The following is an 18,000-nucleotide window of genomic DNA, read 5'->3' as shown; positions in this document are numbered from 1 at the left end:
AGCATTTCCTTGCGGGTAAAAAATTGCCAAAAATATTATCAAATTATAAATAACTTATTAAATTTGTGCTGCTTCAACAATGAAATAATGTCACTACACATGCTATGGGGCGAGTTTCACTGTTGTTGACATCAGAGCGTTACTTGATGAGTGATTTTGGCTATTATATATATATATATGAGGATTCACATTATTTCCACCAAAATTTCTCAGTTTTCACAAAAACAGGTCAGATGAGAAACTCTCACGTAGCAGACTAATAATATTGCAAACTGCTTTTAGCAGTTTGCAGTGTGGATAAAAAAAACTCAAAAATAGTTTTCAAGGTAAATCAACATTAATTATAAAACTTACGAATCAGCACCACATTGATAATGCTTAAAGATAAAATGATGAACTTAATTGCATGTAAAATGCAGGATTAAATGTTTTAAAGAGAAACGAAAGTTTCGGCAATTGTTTGTTTAAAGCAAAGTAAAAAAACTTGTCTACAATTATCCCACTTTTGCTTACTTTATGGTGTTGAATTTCAATTTTTTTTTCACATTGAATTTGACCTATTATGTATTTTTCAGAGTATAATTCATGCATAAAGTTTCAAATCTACAGTTTTTGAGAGTTATCACTGCCTGCATTATGCAAACAACTTTTTTTTTCAAGTAAAGTAACATAAAACTGACTATTCAAAATTACTATTTGAAATGTATATTCTAATAGTATGTAACAGTTAATATATAATATAAATTTACAGGAAAGTGGACAAGTAAAATGGTCGACTGTCTGACTTTAAGATTCCAGCTCTATACGATATTTGGTTCCATGCTCAGTTTTCTGTTGTTTACCAGGAGTAGCAATGACATACATAGATAGAAACATAGATAACTTTTAATATTAGATATTAACACTATATTATTAACTCATTTTTTTTCCCCAGTCTCAATGACATCTGTGAATATAAGTTTCTTTACTGAAGATCTGTGGTGTGATTTGGATGCAATGTGGGACACTTCCAAGATTTTTTTTTTTTTTAAAATTTACGATACCAACATATTTTTGGATATGGGGCTTTTAGTGAAGCTTATACTATGGTTTTACAAAAGGAAAAAAAAAAAAAAGAAAATTGTTAAAAAAAAAAACTTGAAAGAAAACGATCATTTTGATATCTTTAAATATTCAGGAGGGGGAGGGGGATACCCACACGAGTCCTTCCACTTGCTTTTGAATTTTTAACCACTCTAGCCCCCAAAAGAGTGTTAATGGAAACATAATGTTCCCCTTTAAATCAAAATAATGGTAATAAAATTGTTGAAAATTGAAAAAAATAGGGGGCACCATATTCAAAAAAGTTATGCATCATGGGGGGAAAATGGTGATCATTTTTGGATTTAGGAAGTCATTTTACACAAGAAATAACAGGAATAGTGTTCAAAATACTTTTTATTTCTCTCAATGTGAATAATTTGTTCATTATATATATAAAAAAAACTTTAACATTAAAAAAAATTATCATTTTTGAGTACTATATGGCAGACCTAAATATCGCTTAAGGACAACAGTTTTCTTTTAAAAATAATGTTACACCTTATTGTTTACATCAGTCAACTTGAAAACTTAAAAAAAATAATATATATATATATATATATATATATATATATATATATATATATACTGAAACAAAATAAAAAAAAAATAGAAAAGAATAAAATAAAATAAAATGGAGTAAACCACAAGCCCAATGCTGTGCAAAGCAGCCCAACAAACAGCCAGGTAAATATTACAAAATGCAAACAATAAACACATAAGGGATTTACAAAATTAAACAAATAAGAATACTAAAACTAATAATAAGACTAACTTAATGAAGCCAGAACTCCTCAGCAGTGGAACCTTCATCCTAAGGTCAACAGACCCAAAATTGAAATTAAAAACTAAAGAGAGGATGTTCAGTTCCGATAAAGCTAGCATTCAGGAATACATAGGGCTAAACACACCGTATGCGAAAAATGAACACAGATTTCTTTGAACTAGGACCTATTAGTTTAGGAATTATTAGGAACTATTAGTTTTAGTATTCCTATTTGTTTAATTTTGTAAATCCCCTATGTGTTTATTGTTTGCATTTTAGATGTATATATATATATATAGATAGATAGATACAGTGAAGCATCGTTTATATGTTTCTAGAGAGCCTATAAATGAAAATCACGTATAAAAGAGAAACATATGAAAGGTGCTTCACTGTGTATCTATCTATCTATATATATATATATATATATACTAGCCGCCTGCGGCGACCATCTGGTTCGCCTTCTTAGGCCATTCGCCTTTCTATGCAAGCAGCCACCTACGGCGACTGTTTGGCTAACTTATCATTTACCTTTTTACTTCAAGTTTGCCGCCTTCGGCAGCTGTTTGAATAAATTTGACAGCAGTATTAATCAATCCATCTCTATCTTTTTTTGTGCCATTCACATTTTTAAGCCAAGATTGCCGCCTTCGGCGGCTATCTACCCTTACGATCTATCTCTAAATTTTCCATCTCTATTTATTTTAACCTTCCCGCCCATTTCTTAATAAAACAAAGATCACTCAAAAAATCGCTTTTTTTTTAAATTTAAGTAGAGCAAAAAAAAAGTAATCTCCAAAATACCCCGTAGTGTGGAAAAAATTGCATTTGACAAAAAAAAAAAAATCTCGCTGTTTTTATTGAAATAAATGCGCACAACTATGAAATGTAACCGAATATAGATACAACAAAACGTCCAGCTTGGGCGGGGAGGGGGGGGGGGGGGGGAATCGAAAAAGAAATAAATGCAATCCCTGAATAAAACAAAAAAAAAAAGGAAAGGAAAAAAGCAAGCGCTGCCGGTAAAACACGTGGTCATCACTTCATAAAATGTAGAAGTAAGCTATATTGGTAAAAAAAAAAGATTAACATTTGTTTGCGATTAAGATTCCATCCTAAATATCGAATCGAAATCCAAATAGTGACGTCAGAGACATAAAGATTGAAGAACGCTTTTTTTCGACCGATGCGTGAAAGACATGTGTTCAGCATTAAAAAAATTGTAAAAAAAAAAAAACTATTGCATATTTTTAAGAACTTTTTTCTTCTGAAGAGGGCGAAATGTTTTTACTATTACCAACTTAAATTTTAGAAACGAGGCTTTAATACTTCTCGCAGGATGATATTAGAAAAAAATAAACCCAGGAAAAAATGCAAATTAAAGGCTTTTTTCAAAAATTCATAAAAAATTCAAAAACTGCTCTATCTTCAAAATTTTTTCATTCATCATATTTAAAATTAAATTTCCTACACTATAGTATAAAAAATATTTGTGTGGTGCGATTGGTTCGGGGTCTGTGAGGTAAAACGTACTAAAAAGGGCAAAAAAACACAGAAAACATTAAATAACTTTTTTTCTAATTAAAATTTCAAAAATCGAAGCCCGAGGTGCACATCTTCGACAAAAACTGCAACTGTATACCAAATTTCATCTTTCTAGGCCTTACCGTTTTCCTGGGAAGCGCGCCACACACACACACACACACACACAAACATCTTATTTTTTTATATGTATAGATATATAGATTCTTAGTAGGAAAAAATAAACTTTAGGCTTTGCGCAGCACACCAAATATACATATATTTTTTGATTTGAGTAAAATTTTATGTGGCATATGTGAGTCTATAGGGCCAACTTCTTATTAACCTAAAATTTTGAGTTTCTCAAAAAAAAAAAAAAAAGTATCTTTGATGCACCCTACTATCTAGCAGATCACATGGTTTTCATAGCTATCATACTCAGGAGGGGGAATGCCTTAGATATGTTACAAACAAAACTAGTGCAGTAGCAAAACAGAATATTATATTACTACACTTGTGGTGTACCCACTTTAGGTAAAAAATCAAATTTCTAATGAGATTTAATAATAAAAAAGCACAGCATAATCATAAGAAGGTCACATACGCATATTAGCTTTATCCTTTGTCATAGCTTTTACAGCATCTTCATGTGTAGCAAATTCAACATCAGCTTCTCCAGAGGGACGCCCACTTCTGTCATTCCTTAGACGCACATTCACCGGACAGATATTCAATGGCCGGAAAAACTATTTAAAGAATCAATCTGTTATGATATATCTGAACAACATTTAACATAAGTGTAAAATTTCCCATCCATGTGAAGAAAAGAGCAATTTTATGACTCAATTTTTAAATTTAGACATCTTTGGACTTTTAGCCAATAGCAACAGGCGCGATCTTTCCACATTGACAGCAGAACATATTAATGAATTAAAATCTGAAAATTACAGAAAAACATTTAAAAACTTAAGACTAAAAGTAATTCTAAAGCTTATGTATATCAACTTATCTGAATTTTGACAATCTATTGTGCTCCACAAAAGCTTTTGAGACTGGCAGAAAGCACAGACATTAAAAAAAAAAAAATGAAAACTAAACTCATCTTTTCAACAACAGCTATGAATTCGGAACAGACAATATTTTAGTAAGCAGTAAGACAGATAAGCTTCACTTTTTTAAAAAAAAATCTTCAAGCTTGTTATTTGTTACTTTTCTTCACAAAATTATCATCTGCTATGAATCAGAAATTCAACTTTATATAATTTGAATTCTGTGACCAGAAACCACAGATGAAACCTTTTAAAAACGAAGATCAGCCTTGATTTAGAATATGAGATCAACTTGAAACGAAGAATAAGGAGGTGTTCGAAAATATCCCTTGAACTTGAAGTAAAGTTTACAAAGGGCAGGTTTTTAAGGACTTAACATACTGGAATCATTGAGCATTTTTTTTTAATGAGATACTTTAAATTTTCATTAAAATTGGAATAAAAATCTTGGAATACTTTTTTTCTGGATGAAAGGTACCCTATGTTCTATTTTGCACCCCTGACAATGTAGAAAGTTTCATGATGATTGGGTTGAGTAGTTAAGGTGTGAAAACAGTAAACAAACAAACTGAATTTTATATTTATAATATTAGTAACAGCAATTGAATATGAATACATAAACGAAGCTAAGTAATATATTATTTATAATACCAGGGTTCATACTCTATTTGGATGAAAAAATTCCATGACTTTTCCAAGACTGTTTCATGACTTCAATGAAAATTTTCATGACCTCGTTACACAAAGAGAATAGCACTATTTAATCTCAAACTTGGTAATATTTGGAAATGAACATTAGCAAAACGTCTATATGAATGCTACAGCCTCATAGAAGCACTTACTCGTAATGGAAAAAATATAAGTGCACAATTAAAAAACTAAACTATTCTTATTTGTCTTCATCATATAAATTTAAGTAAAGTAAAAATGCAGTGAAGCGAATATGATGATGCTTAAAAGTCTGATATTTTTATAAAAACAGGCAGAATGATATTGAATGGGACAAAGGTTGAATGAGTCATCACTAAGTTTCAATAAATTTGCTTCAAAAGTTACCTTTTAGTGTCAACAGTGCCTTTAATCATCCACTTAACTTGACAGTATTTTGGTTCTTTGAAGTAAAGCCACATAGTTTTGTTCTTTATGTTTCTAAACCAGATCCTTTTTGAAAAAACCATTCAGTAATTAATCAATCTTCTGATTCAAAAGTATATTTGTTTTGTTTACAAATTTGCATAATTTCAAATGCATATAAATTAATAGGTTCAGAAATTCCAGAACACGTTTAATTCCCGACATTGAAGTGGGTCGCATGGATTAGTTTTGCGTGCCGTATGTTGGGCATTACTGTCTTAGAGCATTAGAATTCCTCTTTTTCTGTATTCTATCGCCTGATTTAAGATCTTTATTTTCTAAAACATTCAACAAACTAAGATAAACTCTGATAAATTTAATAATAAAGTCTTTACAAGTGATGGAATCGAACTCGCATGCAATTGAATTGCTCTTTTTTGAGTGGGCGTGGCAAAACTAAAAACGTGAAATTTTGCTACTACAGAATATGAAACATAAGAAGTGTTGAAAATAACAGAAAATTCAAAATAAATGATGTCCAGGCAGTAAAATCACACCGCAAAAAATGGCAAGCGGTTGCGACAGAAGTGGATGCAATGAGATTTCAAAATTCAGATTTGATTTTTGGATCGTTCAATTTTCCACTTTTAAAAGCTTTTATTTTCTATACTGTTAAATCACTCAAGATTTCTAATGTTCCTTTAGCTACTGTTCCTTTCCCTTTGTCCAGGTAAATTTTTTCATGACTTGAAATAAATTTCCATGACTTTCAATGAGAATTTCAATTTTCCATGACTTTTCCAGGTCTGAAATTCTGTTATTTTTTTTCCATGACTTTCCAGGATTTCCATGACCCGTACGAACCCTGTAATACACAATGAATTTGAAGTATTGTGAGAGAAAGAAAGATTTACTACAGCTCACACACACACAAAAAACCCATCAATTTGCCAATTAAAACGTGTTTTATTTTTATTTAAGCATTAGAAGCAATTTCAATCAGATAACATTTAAAATTAAATTTTTTTCCATAAAGAGTTATTAAATCTAATTGCTTCCAAACAAAAAAAAAAAAAAACTTGATAACTTTACTCCAGCAGTATTCTTTCTCATTCTTTTTAGTGTTAGCCAAAAACAAAGATAGATTTAACAGCAATTTTAAAATGTATTGTGTAAATAAAGGTAAGGTTTCAAAGAAATTCTGGAAGGAAGTCTGTGGCGGACCTGCATCCAGAAGATTCCATAGCACCTACAGCCTTGAAATTTTGTACAAAATTACTTCAAACCCAGGGGGTGTGCACCTGGGGTTTTATTTTTTAAAATTTGAATTAGTTTTTCAGTAATTAATTTTTCAAGCTCAAATTTTGCATAAATTGCCTATTAAAGGGGAGCCTGTTAAAGGGGTGAAAAATTACTTGCATATATTAATATTATATATCGTTGGAAAGGGTAGAATTTTCCGCGTTCTACGCAGTTTGTTTCTTTGCTCTAACTTAAATATGGAGGGAGTTATTTGGGATTTTAGCTCAAACTTTTTTAGGCTTAGCTAAAATTTAGGCACTACTTTCTTCATTAAATTTAGCAGTAAAAAGCGAAGGAACCCACAGCAGCTTTTTTTACTTCAGATCTAACTCGACCTATGGTCCAAAAATTGGGCTTCTATCTCCAAAGGAAGAAAGTTACAAGTCGTTAAAAATCAAATTCGAATAATCTCACATCCATTTAAATTATTGATGTTTTATTTGACGTTGCCATAGTAACGTCTTTTCAATTCGCATTTTTATTTCTTAATCAAAAACTTTGTTGTAATTCTTGGTATTCTAGTGGGTTTTCTCCCGTTTAACAGGAGCATATTGGCAAAGTTCTTATCAACCATGTGACAAAAATCCTCGACGCAACAGTATAGTTCTATTCGGAACTCCAGCGCTCGAATACGCTACCTTGCGGTGATTTACAAAACTGCAAATGAAACTAAAACATTGCCATGTTGCGTTCCACGTGTGTCTGTTGACGTAAACACAGGCAGTTTGTTCCGAGTATTTATTAATGCAATCGATGTGTCTTAGTTTGCTTTCAGCTACAGAAATTAATTCGTCCCTTAGTAGTATTCTCGAGCTTCTCAAAATTATGTTAGTTTTCATTATTTCCTTAATAATTGGTGAAAGCGAAAATTCTGGATTAACAAACTTGGATAACGTTATACAAGGTAAAAAATTTTATTGTTTTGTATGAATTTGTAAGAATATGGGGGTTTTTTTAATCTTAAATTAATTAAACTTACCATATTTTACAGCAGCATTTAGTTGGAATGGACAGTATGCAAAATATTTTCTTGAATATATTATCGTAGAACAAAATGAATAACCGAGAAAGAATTTACTTTATTCCTTTTATTCTCAGCTGAAAGGTTTCACCAAATTTGTTTAGTTTTAGTATAGTGCGAGCAAAGTAGCCTTGGCGAGATTTCGCGTTTTTAGTTAAACCATTTTTAATTTTTATCATGAGTGGAATAAAATGGTAGTAAGATTACAGAATTCGATAAGTGAAAAGAAATAATGGTCAATCAACTGAAAAGAAAACTACCACCATATATCCGTGAGAATTTTGTTGATGATTTGCATAACATGACACAATTAAATCGTAACTCAGAAATTAGAAAAATCGAAACAGAAAATTTTTAAATTAACCGATTCGGGAATTCGAGAGAAATAACTCAGCTACAAATGGAAAACAATAAGCGCCAGCCAAGCAAGGCAAAAAAGTATCATCTTCTTTCGATAACAATTTGTAATGTCATATTGAATTTTCTAGCATTAATTGTTATTCTTGTCAGGCCACAATTATTATTTAGTTTTATCAAGAATTGATAAATATCGAATTCAACATCGTGGAAATGGCTGCTTAGAACTACGAACTACGTAGTTTGCATTAATCTTTGACGTTTAGTAATGCTTCTTGAATTCTCATTTCTTTCTACGTGGGCCAGAATATCCACAAGACTTTGAAAATTAATTTAAAAAGAATAAAGCGAGAAAATCATACGTACGAACAAAAATCACAACACTTTTAGCATTTTCTTCGTTACCATGTGCGTTTGTTTTAGTTTTTAAGTCCGCCATTAGACAGTGACTTCAGTGCCCCCTATAGTTCGTTGGAGTTGCGAATAATAATTTTTCTTCATGGGAAGAGTTTCAATTTTAACGGAAAATCTAAGGCTCAACTCAATTCAAGCCCTGAACTAAAGAGCAAAATATATTGCTAGAGACACAAATATGAAAGTGACTTTTCAAAAGTACAAAACTGCAGTTTTGCAATGCTCAGGAGCCCCTTAGCCCTTACGGCTCTTCAAGTTGGTACAAGTTATTTTGAAACCCGGGAAAGAGGCTTTTTGTTCCAAAGGGAACAATACATTTTTAATCTGTTTCTTTCTAATTGACGATTTAAATTTTTGCGAATCAAATAAGATTGCAAAACAGTCTTCGGGGGTTGGTGAGCGTCAGCGAACAGGGGGCAGAGCCCCCTAGTATATATATATATAACAACATTTACAGCTTTTTGAGGCTCTGAATTAACTTTATGCGATTCAATAAAACAATTACCAACTTTTTTCAATGTTAAGCCTATAAGAAGCCTCAATTTTTAAAAACATAATATTTTATCTATTTCTTGAAACTTAATGAAAAAATACTAACAATAAAACTAAAAACCAACACTGACTATCTGCAAATTTTTAATACAAAAAATTAATTTTAGTATTGTTAAATTTTTAGATAAAAAGGCTTGAATAGGCATAAATGTTGAAAAAATTTTGATTTCTCACAATGTACCTTTAAAATAACATTTTCTTTGTCAAGAGTTTGTTTAAAACAAATCTGTCATTTAGTTTGGGGCTTATGTATGCCTTTCAATTTTAGATAGGTGCATACGTTATTATTATTTGTTTGAACCATTGTAAAAAAAAAAGGGGGGGGGGATGCTTCCACTGAAGGTAAAATACTTACACTGAAAAGAGTTTTTTTGATGATGAAAGAGTCAAAGATTTAAAAAGAACCACGCACATGATACACATTGTTTTTTAGAAAAGATCAAAAAACCGGAAAGCTACTACAATATCTAAATACTAAAGATAGAAACTATTATTTTAAAATAATCTCAAGCAAAGCAGAAGCAAACCATTATTTTTAAGATAAAAAATAACTGATTTCTGTCAGTTATTTTAGTGACTTTTTTGCTAAATGAAATGTATTGTTTTAAAGCCACCTTAAATTTAGTTTAATAACAATTAATTCTATATCAGCAATTATTCACCATGTTAGTTTCTTAATCCTGTTTTAAAATGAAGCAAACCTCCCCGAAACTATTCTAGTATTTTTAAAAAGTCTGAAAAATAAATAATATCTTGTACCACTTGTGTTATAGCGACCTATCGTTATAACTAGTGATGTTCCGGATATCCATATCCGTGGGAATCCAAGGGAAAATAAAGATCCGTATCCGTTACTTTTTTGACGGATCTTAATTCTAAAAATTTTTAAATATTTGAATAAAAGACTCTTAAATTCCGTTTAAATCAGGTTTTATTCCCTATTTAAATTATAATGTATCATTTCCGAGTTCAATTTGTACCCCCTCTTCAATGCAAAAAGGGGTAATAAGTTTTAAAATTGTGTATCTGTGTGTCTATTTCTGGCATCGTAGCTCCTAAACAGATGAACCGATTTTGATATTATTTTTTCCGTTCAAAAGGTGACTTGATCGAAAGTGTTCTTAGCTTGGCCTCGTTTTTGTAGAACTTTAATTACCGGGGATAATAATTAAAACCAACCTGACGTTTTTCATAATTATGGTGGTAAAAACTTATCCGTACGTTAAAAATATTGGACCTAATTGAAAGAATTAAGTTTTCTGCGTTTGATATTTGTTTGAAACTTCCAAGTTATGTACAGTAGGAGCTATAATCTCGTTAAGTACATTTTAGATGCCATTCTAAGCCTTTATACGCGTGATTAGTAGCGATTTCATAGTCGAAAAATAAGGAGAAAAAGCTCAATGATTCAAAAATTTCTATCTGCTGCGAGTTCATATTTGTGTTCTGACACGCGAAATTCATCTTAATATGAGGTCGGCCTTCTGGGACATTTTTTTTTTTTTGGAATTTTTAATTTAATATTAGTTTTTGTTATGGATTTGGGGTTTGTGTTATTCTTCATTTTGGTTTTTCTTGCCATCTTTCAAAAAAAAAAAAAAAAAAAAAACTAAATTCTCTATTTACTGTTTGTAAAGATGTTCCCGGCTCTGTTATTTCGTCGGTCGGAATAAGTTGGGTGGAATGGGTCAGCGCTGCATTTATGCTGAAATAAAATGCGAAAATTATTTCTAGCCTGTCCATTGGCAACTTTACACTCTTGCTCCTGTATCCTAGATCTATCGAGCAGGCTAGAAATAATTTTTCATTCTATTTAAGCATTAATGCAACACCGACCCATTCCTTCCAACTCTCCCTCAATTTTAACGGAGATTTCTTTAGAGTAAATCATAGTCGTTATATTTTCGCTGTAAATGACATTTTTTGAAGAAGCAGTGCCAAAATACCCTGAGGGGAATACCTTCCGTAACAAATTTTACACTTGGATAGTTGAATTGTGTAAAGAATTTTTGAGGTCCGTATCCGTATCCGCGAATCTTGACACTATTGATCTGTATCCGTGGATCTACTTTTTTAAGGATCCGGCACATCACTAGTTATAACTACCGATTTTGTTTGGAGGAAAGGGGTTGTTGTAATAAAGGTTGATGTATTTATATTTTTTCCAACATTGTTTGTGGAAAGTAGACTAAAAAGTAGCTAAGTTTGTTGCAAAGTAAATTTTCACACCCAACCCATTAAAAAAAGCAAATGATTCTTATCAAGTATTGCAGACTTTACCAGGTTGCAACATTGATAATTTCTCTCCTCCCTCCCCTATGGCAATTTGCAAAGTTGATGAAGAAAATGGGAAATATAATGATGCTGCTTTTTTTCTTAAAATGAATTATTTGGTAAATTTGCAAAAAACTACTGACTTCATTGACTGAATTCTAAAAACAGCAACCAAGTGCAGAATTCTGAGTTTTACCGACTTCTAAGCAGTGATCGTTTTCTAAGCAGTTTTATGTTCAGTACACATTTTATGCTCAGTGTACAGTACTAATTAGTAGATTTGCTTTTGAATTTCAAATGCTTTAAGCAATTATTGCCTTACTGAAAAGGTTACATATAGTAAAGTAAATCCATAAAATTCATACATCATAAATATCTTGTTCAATTGCTCTGAATGGCAAGCCTCTCATGTGAACACAATGACCAGTTGCTCCAAAAGATCTGCCCCCAACTGGTCCGAAGTTTCCTCCAAATCTTCCGTTCATTGGGTTGTTCATGCGACCACCATAGCCATCTAATAAATTAAGACAATTAGAACAGATGTTAGGTTGAAATGAGATTTTTTGAAGATTTTTTCAAATTCTACACATTTTACCATATTAGTCCGCACCCCCCCTCAAAAAAAAAAATAATATATATATATATATATATATATATATATTAAAAACTGCAATTACATAAACACATAAAACATTATTCAATTTAAAAAATAACAAACGAAACAATAACAATTAAAGTAACAAAATTTTAGGGGTCAATGCTGCATAATAATTCAATTGAATGGGGAAAATAATTAAGCTATGTTAAGCAGGTTAGTACCAAAGAAAAGAAGTAACATATAAAATTACAAGAAAATAATCTGAAATTATAATATTCCAATTAAGTATTTTTTTCAAAATAAGCATAAAAAATATTAGAAATTGAAAAAGGCAATTAAAATTACATGCTACCACAACAAGTGTTCATGCAAAATTAATACATGATCTCAAGCCATTATATTATAGCCTGCAAATGCAATTGTTATTAATTCCAGAACTTACCCATGCTACCAAAACCTCCACCACCAAACCCAAATCCACCATAACCATTTCCATAATTACCAGAAAATCCATTGTAGTCATCATCCATGAAACCTGCAGCAAATATTACAATAAATTAAAATTAATTGCATCATAAAGAAATTTATTGATAATTTGTAAACTTGGTTTGATGAGGTTCTCACTGAAGTGATTGGTTAAAAGCAAGGGTGCCCATATGCAAAATTTTAAGGGAGGAGAGGGCCTCAGATATTTTCCAAATTTTTTAGCAGGATATTTTCCCCGTAGAAAAAGATTTCAGTACAGATTAGAGTAATTAAAATTTGACATTTTTAATAACTTATTCATTAACTACTGGAGAAGAAAAGTTTTACATTTTTGCAAAGAAAAAAGTACTAAAAGCAAGGAAGTTCTAATTTCAACGGGGGAAGGGTGTGCTTGAACCCCCACTTAACCCCCCCCCCATATGGGTGCCCTTGGTTAAAAGTATAAGTGCTAATGATGCTTTTATTATTTTGAGAGAAGTTTTCATTTATACCCTATTCTTATTTTTAAAAACAAACCTTAAACAATTAAATCACTTAGCAAAAGTAAGCACATCCTCATCAACCCAGGTTCATGACTAAATAATAACTGTTCATCGTATCAGCAGTTATTTTCGTTGATAGAAAAGATAACCAAATGGGAAAGATATATTAGTTACCTTCTCATTTTCAAAAGAAAGTTTTAAAAAAAAGTGTGCTTTTTGTAAGCGAGTGATATAAATATTATTTTTATGAATAACTTTTTACACTTTTACAACTCCCAGAAAAGTCGGAAGCGTTAAAGACCAGTTAAAAACAATTTTAAGAGCAGGAGAAATTTATTTTTGGGGCACAAACATAAAAAATTGTAGCAAAACTGCAATATATTGCAGCAGAAAAAAACTGAAGATGTATAGCAGATCAAACAACTTTCTTAAAAACTTTTAATTTTTATTTAAACAAAGCAAGAATTAAGAAAGATTTAACAAGCCATGTAAAGTTAAGGAAAAATTCACTTTCCATTATTTTTGAAGTACCCTAAAGCTATTAAGCCATAAGTTACTGCCCTTAAATCAATCCTTAGTTAAAAGAAATTTCACACACCAGTCAGAGTTTGCAGCAATGGTGGGATTCAACTTATTGATTGCAGGCAAAGCTTGGGTATTAAGCAATTAGTTACCACCCTCAAGCCAGGGCAGAATCACTGGCAATCTACCAACAGCTCGGATGTTCGATTTAGAGACTGAAGTTAAGTCTTTGTTATGAACTCATCAGTCTGGAATAGACAATAACCGAGTTAAAGGCAAATGTCATTTCATTGAAACTGAGAGTGCCAGTCAACTGGTGACTAAAATAAACCTAATAAACCAGCAGGAGTCTGCAGCTAATTCTTGCTGGTATGATTAATTGCAGTACGAAAAATTATAATTGATTCTGAGATAGTGTGAAGCATCTTGAAATGAATACCAAAGAAAAAAATTTAATTGCACAAAGGATGAAGGTGAATTGAAGCAAAATCTCATGCAAATTAAAGAAATGGTAACTGTGAAAACTAAACTCTTTTATACATAAAAGAAAAGTAGAAATATAATTCTAAAGTATAAAATTCCACTTTTCTTCTTAATAAAATATTTATTGCAAAAAATGTGACAAAATGTTCCCAATATCTCCCCCACCTAGAAAGTAAGGGATCGACTAATACATGGCTCATATTTTCTGTTAAAGTAGGGGATATATTTTTATACAACAACTCACCTCTAAAATTTCTGCCTCCTCTTCCCATGCCATATCTGTTCATCATGCCACCAAACCGGTCAGACCTATCATATGGACTAGGCCTATTGGGAATGAGAGGTCTCATTTTAGGACCAGACATGCCAACTGCCAACCTTATTTCTTGAAGACTGCTTTTAAAGATTTCAATGTACCTAAGTAACATAACACATGTTAGAATAACATCAGAATATAAAACACAAATGAAAATCATGTAATACAACCACTTCTTTTACCATTTTTATCACTGAAATACACTTCATGTAAGAGCATTAATGTGAGCAATGAAAATCAATATTGGGAGTTAAACCCAACATAATAATGTATGACTTTTATAATATTCAAGCTCATACAAAAGAAAAAGCAAAACATGCAATAGATGTTAATAAAGTACAAAAAGAATAATATAAATTAATTTTTGTCATCAGCAATATGCAATAATACAAGATCAAAATAACAAATGCAAAACAATGTGCAAGAAAATAGCTAAAATTATTAGACGGCATTTAACAAGAATAGTATAAGGAAAGAAGACAGTTAAACATAGCAACACAATTTAGCCTACAAATTGGTAAGAGAAGTGGTTGAAAGAATTAACTAACATATGCATTGCAAGTATCTACCACTTTTCTGTTCAACTTCTGCCTTCGCATTAAAAGTGGCAAATTTTGATCAATTTTAAAGAATTTTTGTACCAAAGCCCTTATTTGATTGATCAAAGTTTGTCAAACATAGATTACATCTGACAGTCAATAAAAAGAAATGAAATCATCACATATTATTTGCACAATATTGCGATACATTAGAAAATATACTAATTCTTGAAAAAACATCAATTCAACACACTATAAAGAACTAAATATGAAATTTTAAAAAGATAATTAGACTAACACAATGAAGAAATCAAACAGGATAAAAATGCTAGTTTTAAAAATTTTATTCAAGCCTATTTCCTATACTTCATGTTCGAATTACAAAAAATCCTTCAAGTCTTATGGTCAATGTATAAAGAGAAGAAAGAAAAACATTTAATCTTTTAATGGCTTTACAGAAAAATTGAAACTAATTGATTTCTTCAAACTGCATAATGGCTATATCCAGGCAATAAAAATTTGATTCATTCGGGATATCTTTTTCTAATATACCTAAATTTTTAAAACATGTAATATGCTAGTTTCACACAATATTTTGGTAGCACAATACTAATTATTTAACATATATGCACTAAAAGGTGGTTTGATTTTTAAAGGGGAAAATCTTTAGACACTAGTGGCTGGTAATAACAGATTCAGTGGTTGCCATTTTTCTTTGAAATAGTGGTTAGTAATTTTAGCACAAAGTACTGAACGATATATTTTCTAATTTTATTGAAATCCGAAACATGAACTTAAGTAATACATTTCTAAAATTAGATCATAAAAGCTGCAGTTTGACATTGGTAGAAAAAATTCTATCAATTAAATTTTATTTTTGTCAAATGTTTTGGTCTCATAAAAAAACTTTATATAAAAATAATTAGTATAAAATCAATGTCTTGAGAAGCATGATTTTTTTAAGGTACATTGTTTTTCATGTTCGTAACACTTGCATATTTCTGTTGCATTTATAATTTCAACTACACAACTGGTAATGGATTTCAATTAAAAACATCTTGATAGGCTAGTCTTCAAAGGGTTTGCAGTGCTTGTGAAAGCAAAATGAGAAAACTGTATCAAAATATACATTGAATTCACATTAAAAAGTACACAGTAAAATTCATTAAATACAATTTTAAATGGAACAACCACCAAAAAAAAAAAAAGTCAAACATATCTCATAAATATGAGATGCTTTGCATTGCATCTCATAATAGTATGCAGTGAAAGCAATAAATGAAAAGTTTAACAATATAACTTTGGGTTATGATTATTCATAAAATACAACTAAACACTAAATACATTTAAAAAATAATTTTTCAAAAATTGAATCAAAACAAAGAGAAATTGAACAAATAAACAATTGAATTAATAAACAATGAGCTTAAGGCAGAAGCTGAACAGAAACCGTGTCTCAAAATAAGTACATAGACAGAAATGATGGAATAAAAAACAACAGGCCCAAAAAACGGAGTGACACCGCTAAGGCAGCCCGTCTTGCCCACCTGTGCCCAATTTTTTCCTTGTGTTTCCCCATCGCCTTTTCCGCAATATCCCTGGATGAAAACTGCACATAAGCCTCCCCAGTGCTCCTCCCCTGGTAGTCGGTAGGTAGAGAAATACCATTGGGAACAATCTCCAACCCTTTAATTGAAATCCAACCCAGTTCATACATCATAATAAAATTTAAAAACACTTATGAAAATCAATACATATGAAAGCAATAATAAATGTTATAAGTGTGCTCTAGGTTTTTTTTTTTTTTTTTTTTTTGAACGTTTAATACAGTCTAATTGAATTAGAAATTGATTTGAAAAGGAAATAGATGCACGCTATTATTAATTTAAATATCAGTTCTTAGAAAACATAGTCTGCAATTTTATGTTTTTATCATGGGCGGTCATCAAAATGTGAGAAGCTAGATTTCAACTAAGAGTAAGTAATAAAATTTCATAATTCAAGAACCTCTTGAAGAAAACTATATAGCATAGAATCCAAGTACAAATTACTAATACTGTGTTAGTAATATATACAGTAGAACCTCTGTTATCCGAACCTCTACTAACAAAAACTTTCCATTAATCGAAGTCGGTTTTGGTCCACTTTCTTCCCCATCATCTATTATCATCTAAAATTTTCTCTTAACGAACATCCATTTTTAACCCCCCCCCATTTCTTTTGTATGCCAGTCGTCCGTTCCAAACTACAAGTATAGATAAATACCATTTTGGAATTCCTTCTCACAAGCTCAATTCTTGGTATGAGTGTACTCTTCCCCCAGGGTCGGATTTGGAAATGTGGAGGCCCCGGCGTAACGAAGGAGTGGAGGCCCCTAATCAGGGTTCGAAAAGATCATCATATTTTCGAAAATATCCGATGTTTTGATATATATCCGAAAATTTTGATATATATGTATAGATAAAATATTTTCGACTCGTGAAAGTTAGGATATCTTGTAAAAATTTTATTGTGGGGGCCCCTTTGCTTTGGAGGCCCCGGGGAAATAGCCCCGCCTGCCCTCCCTAAAAACCGGCCCTGTCTTCCCCACTTTCAAGTGTCCCTGTTTTAAACTAAAGCATACACTATTTCGAAATTTAGAAGGTCATACTGCGGAGTCCCAGAACAATCAAATGTTATTCCACCGTCGGATTGTAAGCAAGTGCAAAGAATCACCTCTTTCGTCATCTCAAGAACAGAGAAGTTTTCTCCGCAGCAGAATTTGAAAAGATTGAGGTCACTTTGTGTCACTTATTCTTTGTAGACAATTCTATTCCAGTAAAAAGGAAAGGAGGGAAAACCCGTTTGCTGTTCTCTGTCACGTTAGGCATCTGGCCAGAATTCAAAATTTCCGTGCTATTCATTTGGTTCTCTTTTTCTACCACTATATTTTAGATCAGAATTTTCTTGATTCTCCAAAAGAAGAAGGTGATGATGAAGATGAGAATGATTCTGGAATAAATAAGATAAGTAACAATGATGCTTTTGGAGGTTTTTCAAAAGGTCCTGTTTGGTTGGAACAACAGGAACAGTGTGATTCCTCTGAACTCATGATCTTAAGAAAACTTCGGGATAGAGTTGCACAACAAAGGACAGCCAATTTGTACCAGATGAAGCTTCCATTT

At 31.4% G+C, this 18,000-nt stretch overlaps 1 protein-coding gene across 2 annotated transcripts in view; it reads right to left on the bottom strand.

Annotated features, from left to right (window-relative positions):
• LOC129227035 (heterogeneous nuclear ribonucleoprotein H-like) overlaps positions 1-18,000 on the bottom strand; it is a 47,878-nt gene that overhangs the window by 4,724 nt on the left and 25,154 nt on the right. Inside the window, exons 5-9 of one of the 2 annotated variants that reach the window (XM_054861670.1) lie at positions 16,384-16,522; positions 14,226-14,398; positions 12,451-12,543; positions 11,776-11,924; positions 3,972-4,113 (exon numbers count right to left, since the gene is read on the bottom strand). In XM_054861670.1, coding sequence (XP_054717645.1) covers positions 3,972-4,113; positions 11,776-11,924; positions 12,451-12,543; positions 14,226-14,398; positions 16,384-16,522 — 696 coding nt within the window. The remainder of the gene's footprint in view (positions 1-3,971; positions 4,114-11,775; positions 11,925-12,450; positions 12,544-14,225; positions 14,399-16,383; positions 16,523-18,000) is intronic. The other variant, XM_054861671.1, reaches the window with a different exon arrangement.

The sequence above is a fragment of the Uloborus diversus genome, chromosome 7 (genome assembly GCF_026930045.1).
Source record: "Uloborus diversus isolate 005 chromosome 7, Udiv.v.3.1, whole genome shotgun sequence".
NCBI classification, from domain to species: Eukaryota; Metazoa; Arthropoda; class Arachnida; order Araneae; family Uloboridae; genus Uloborus; species Uloborus diversus.
This window is presented reverse-complemented; position numbering and strand designations above follow the sequence as displayed.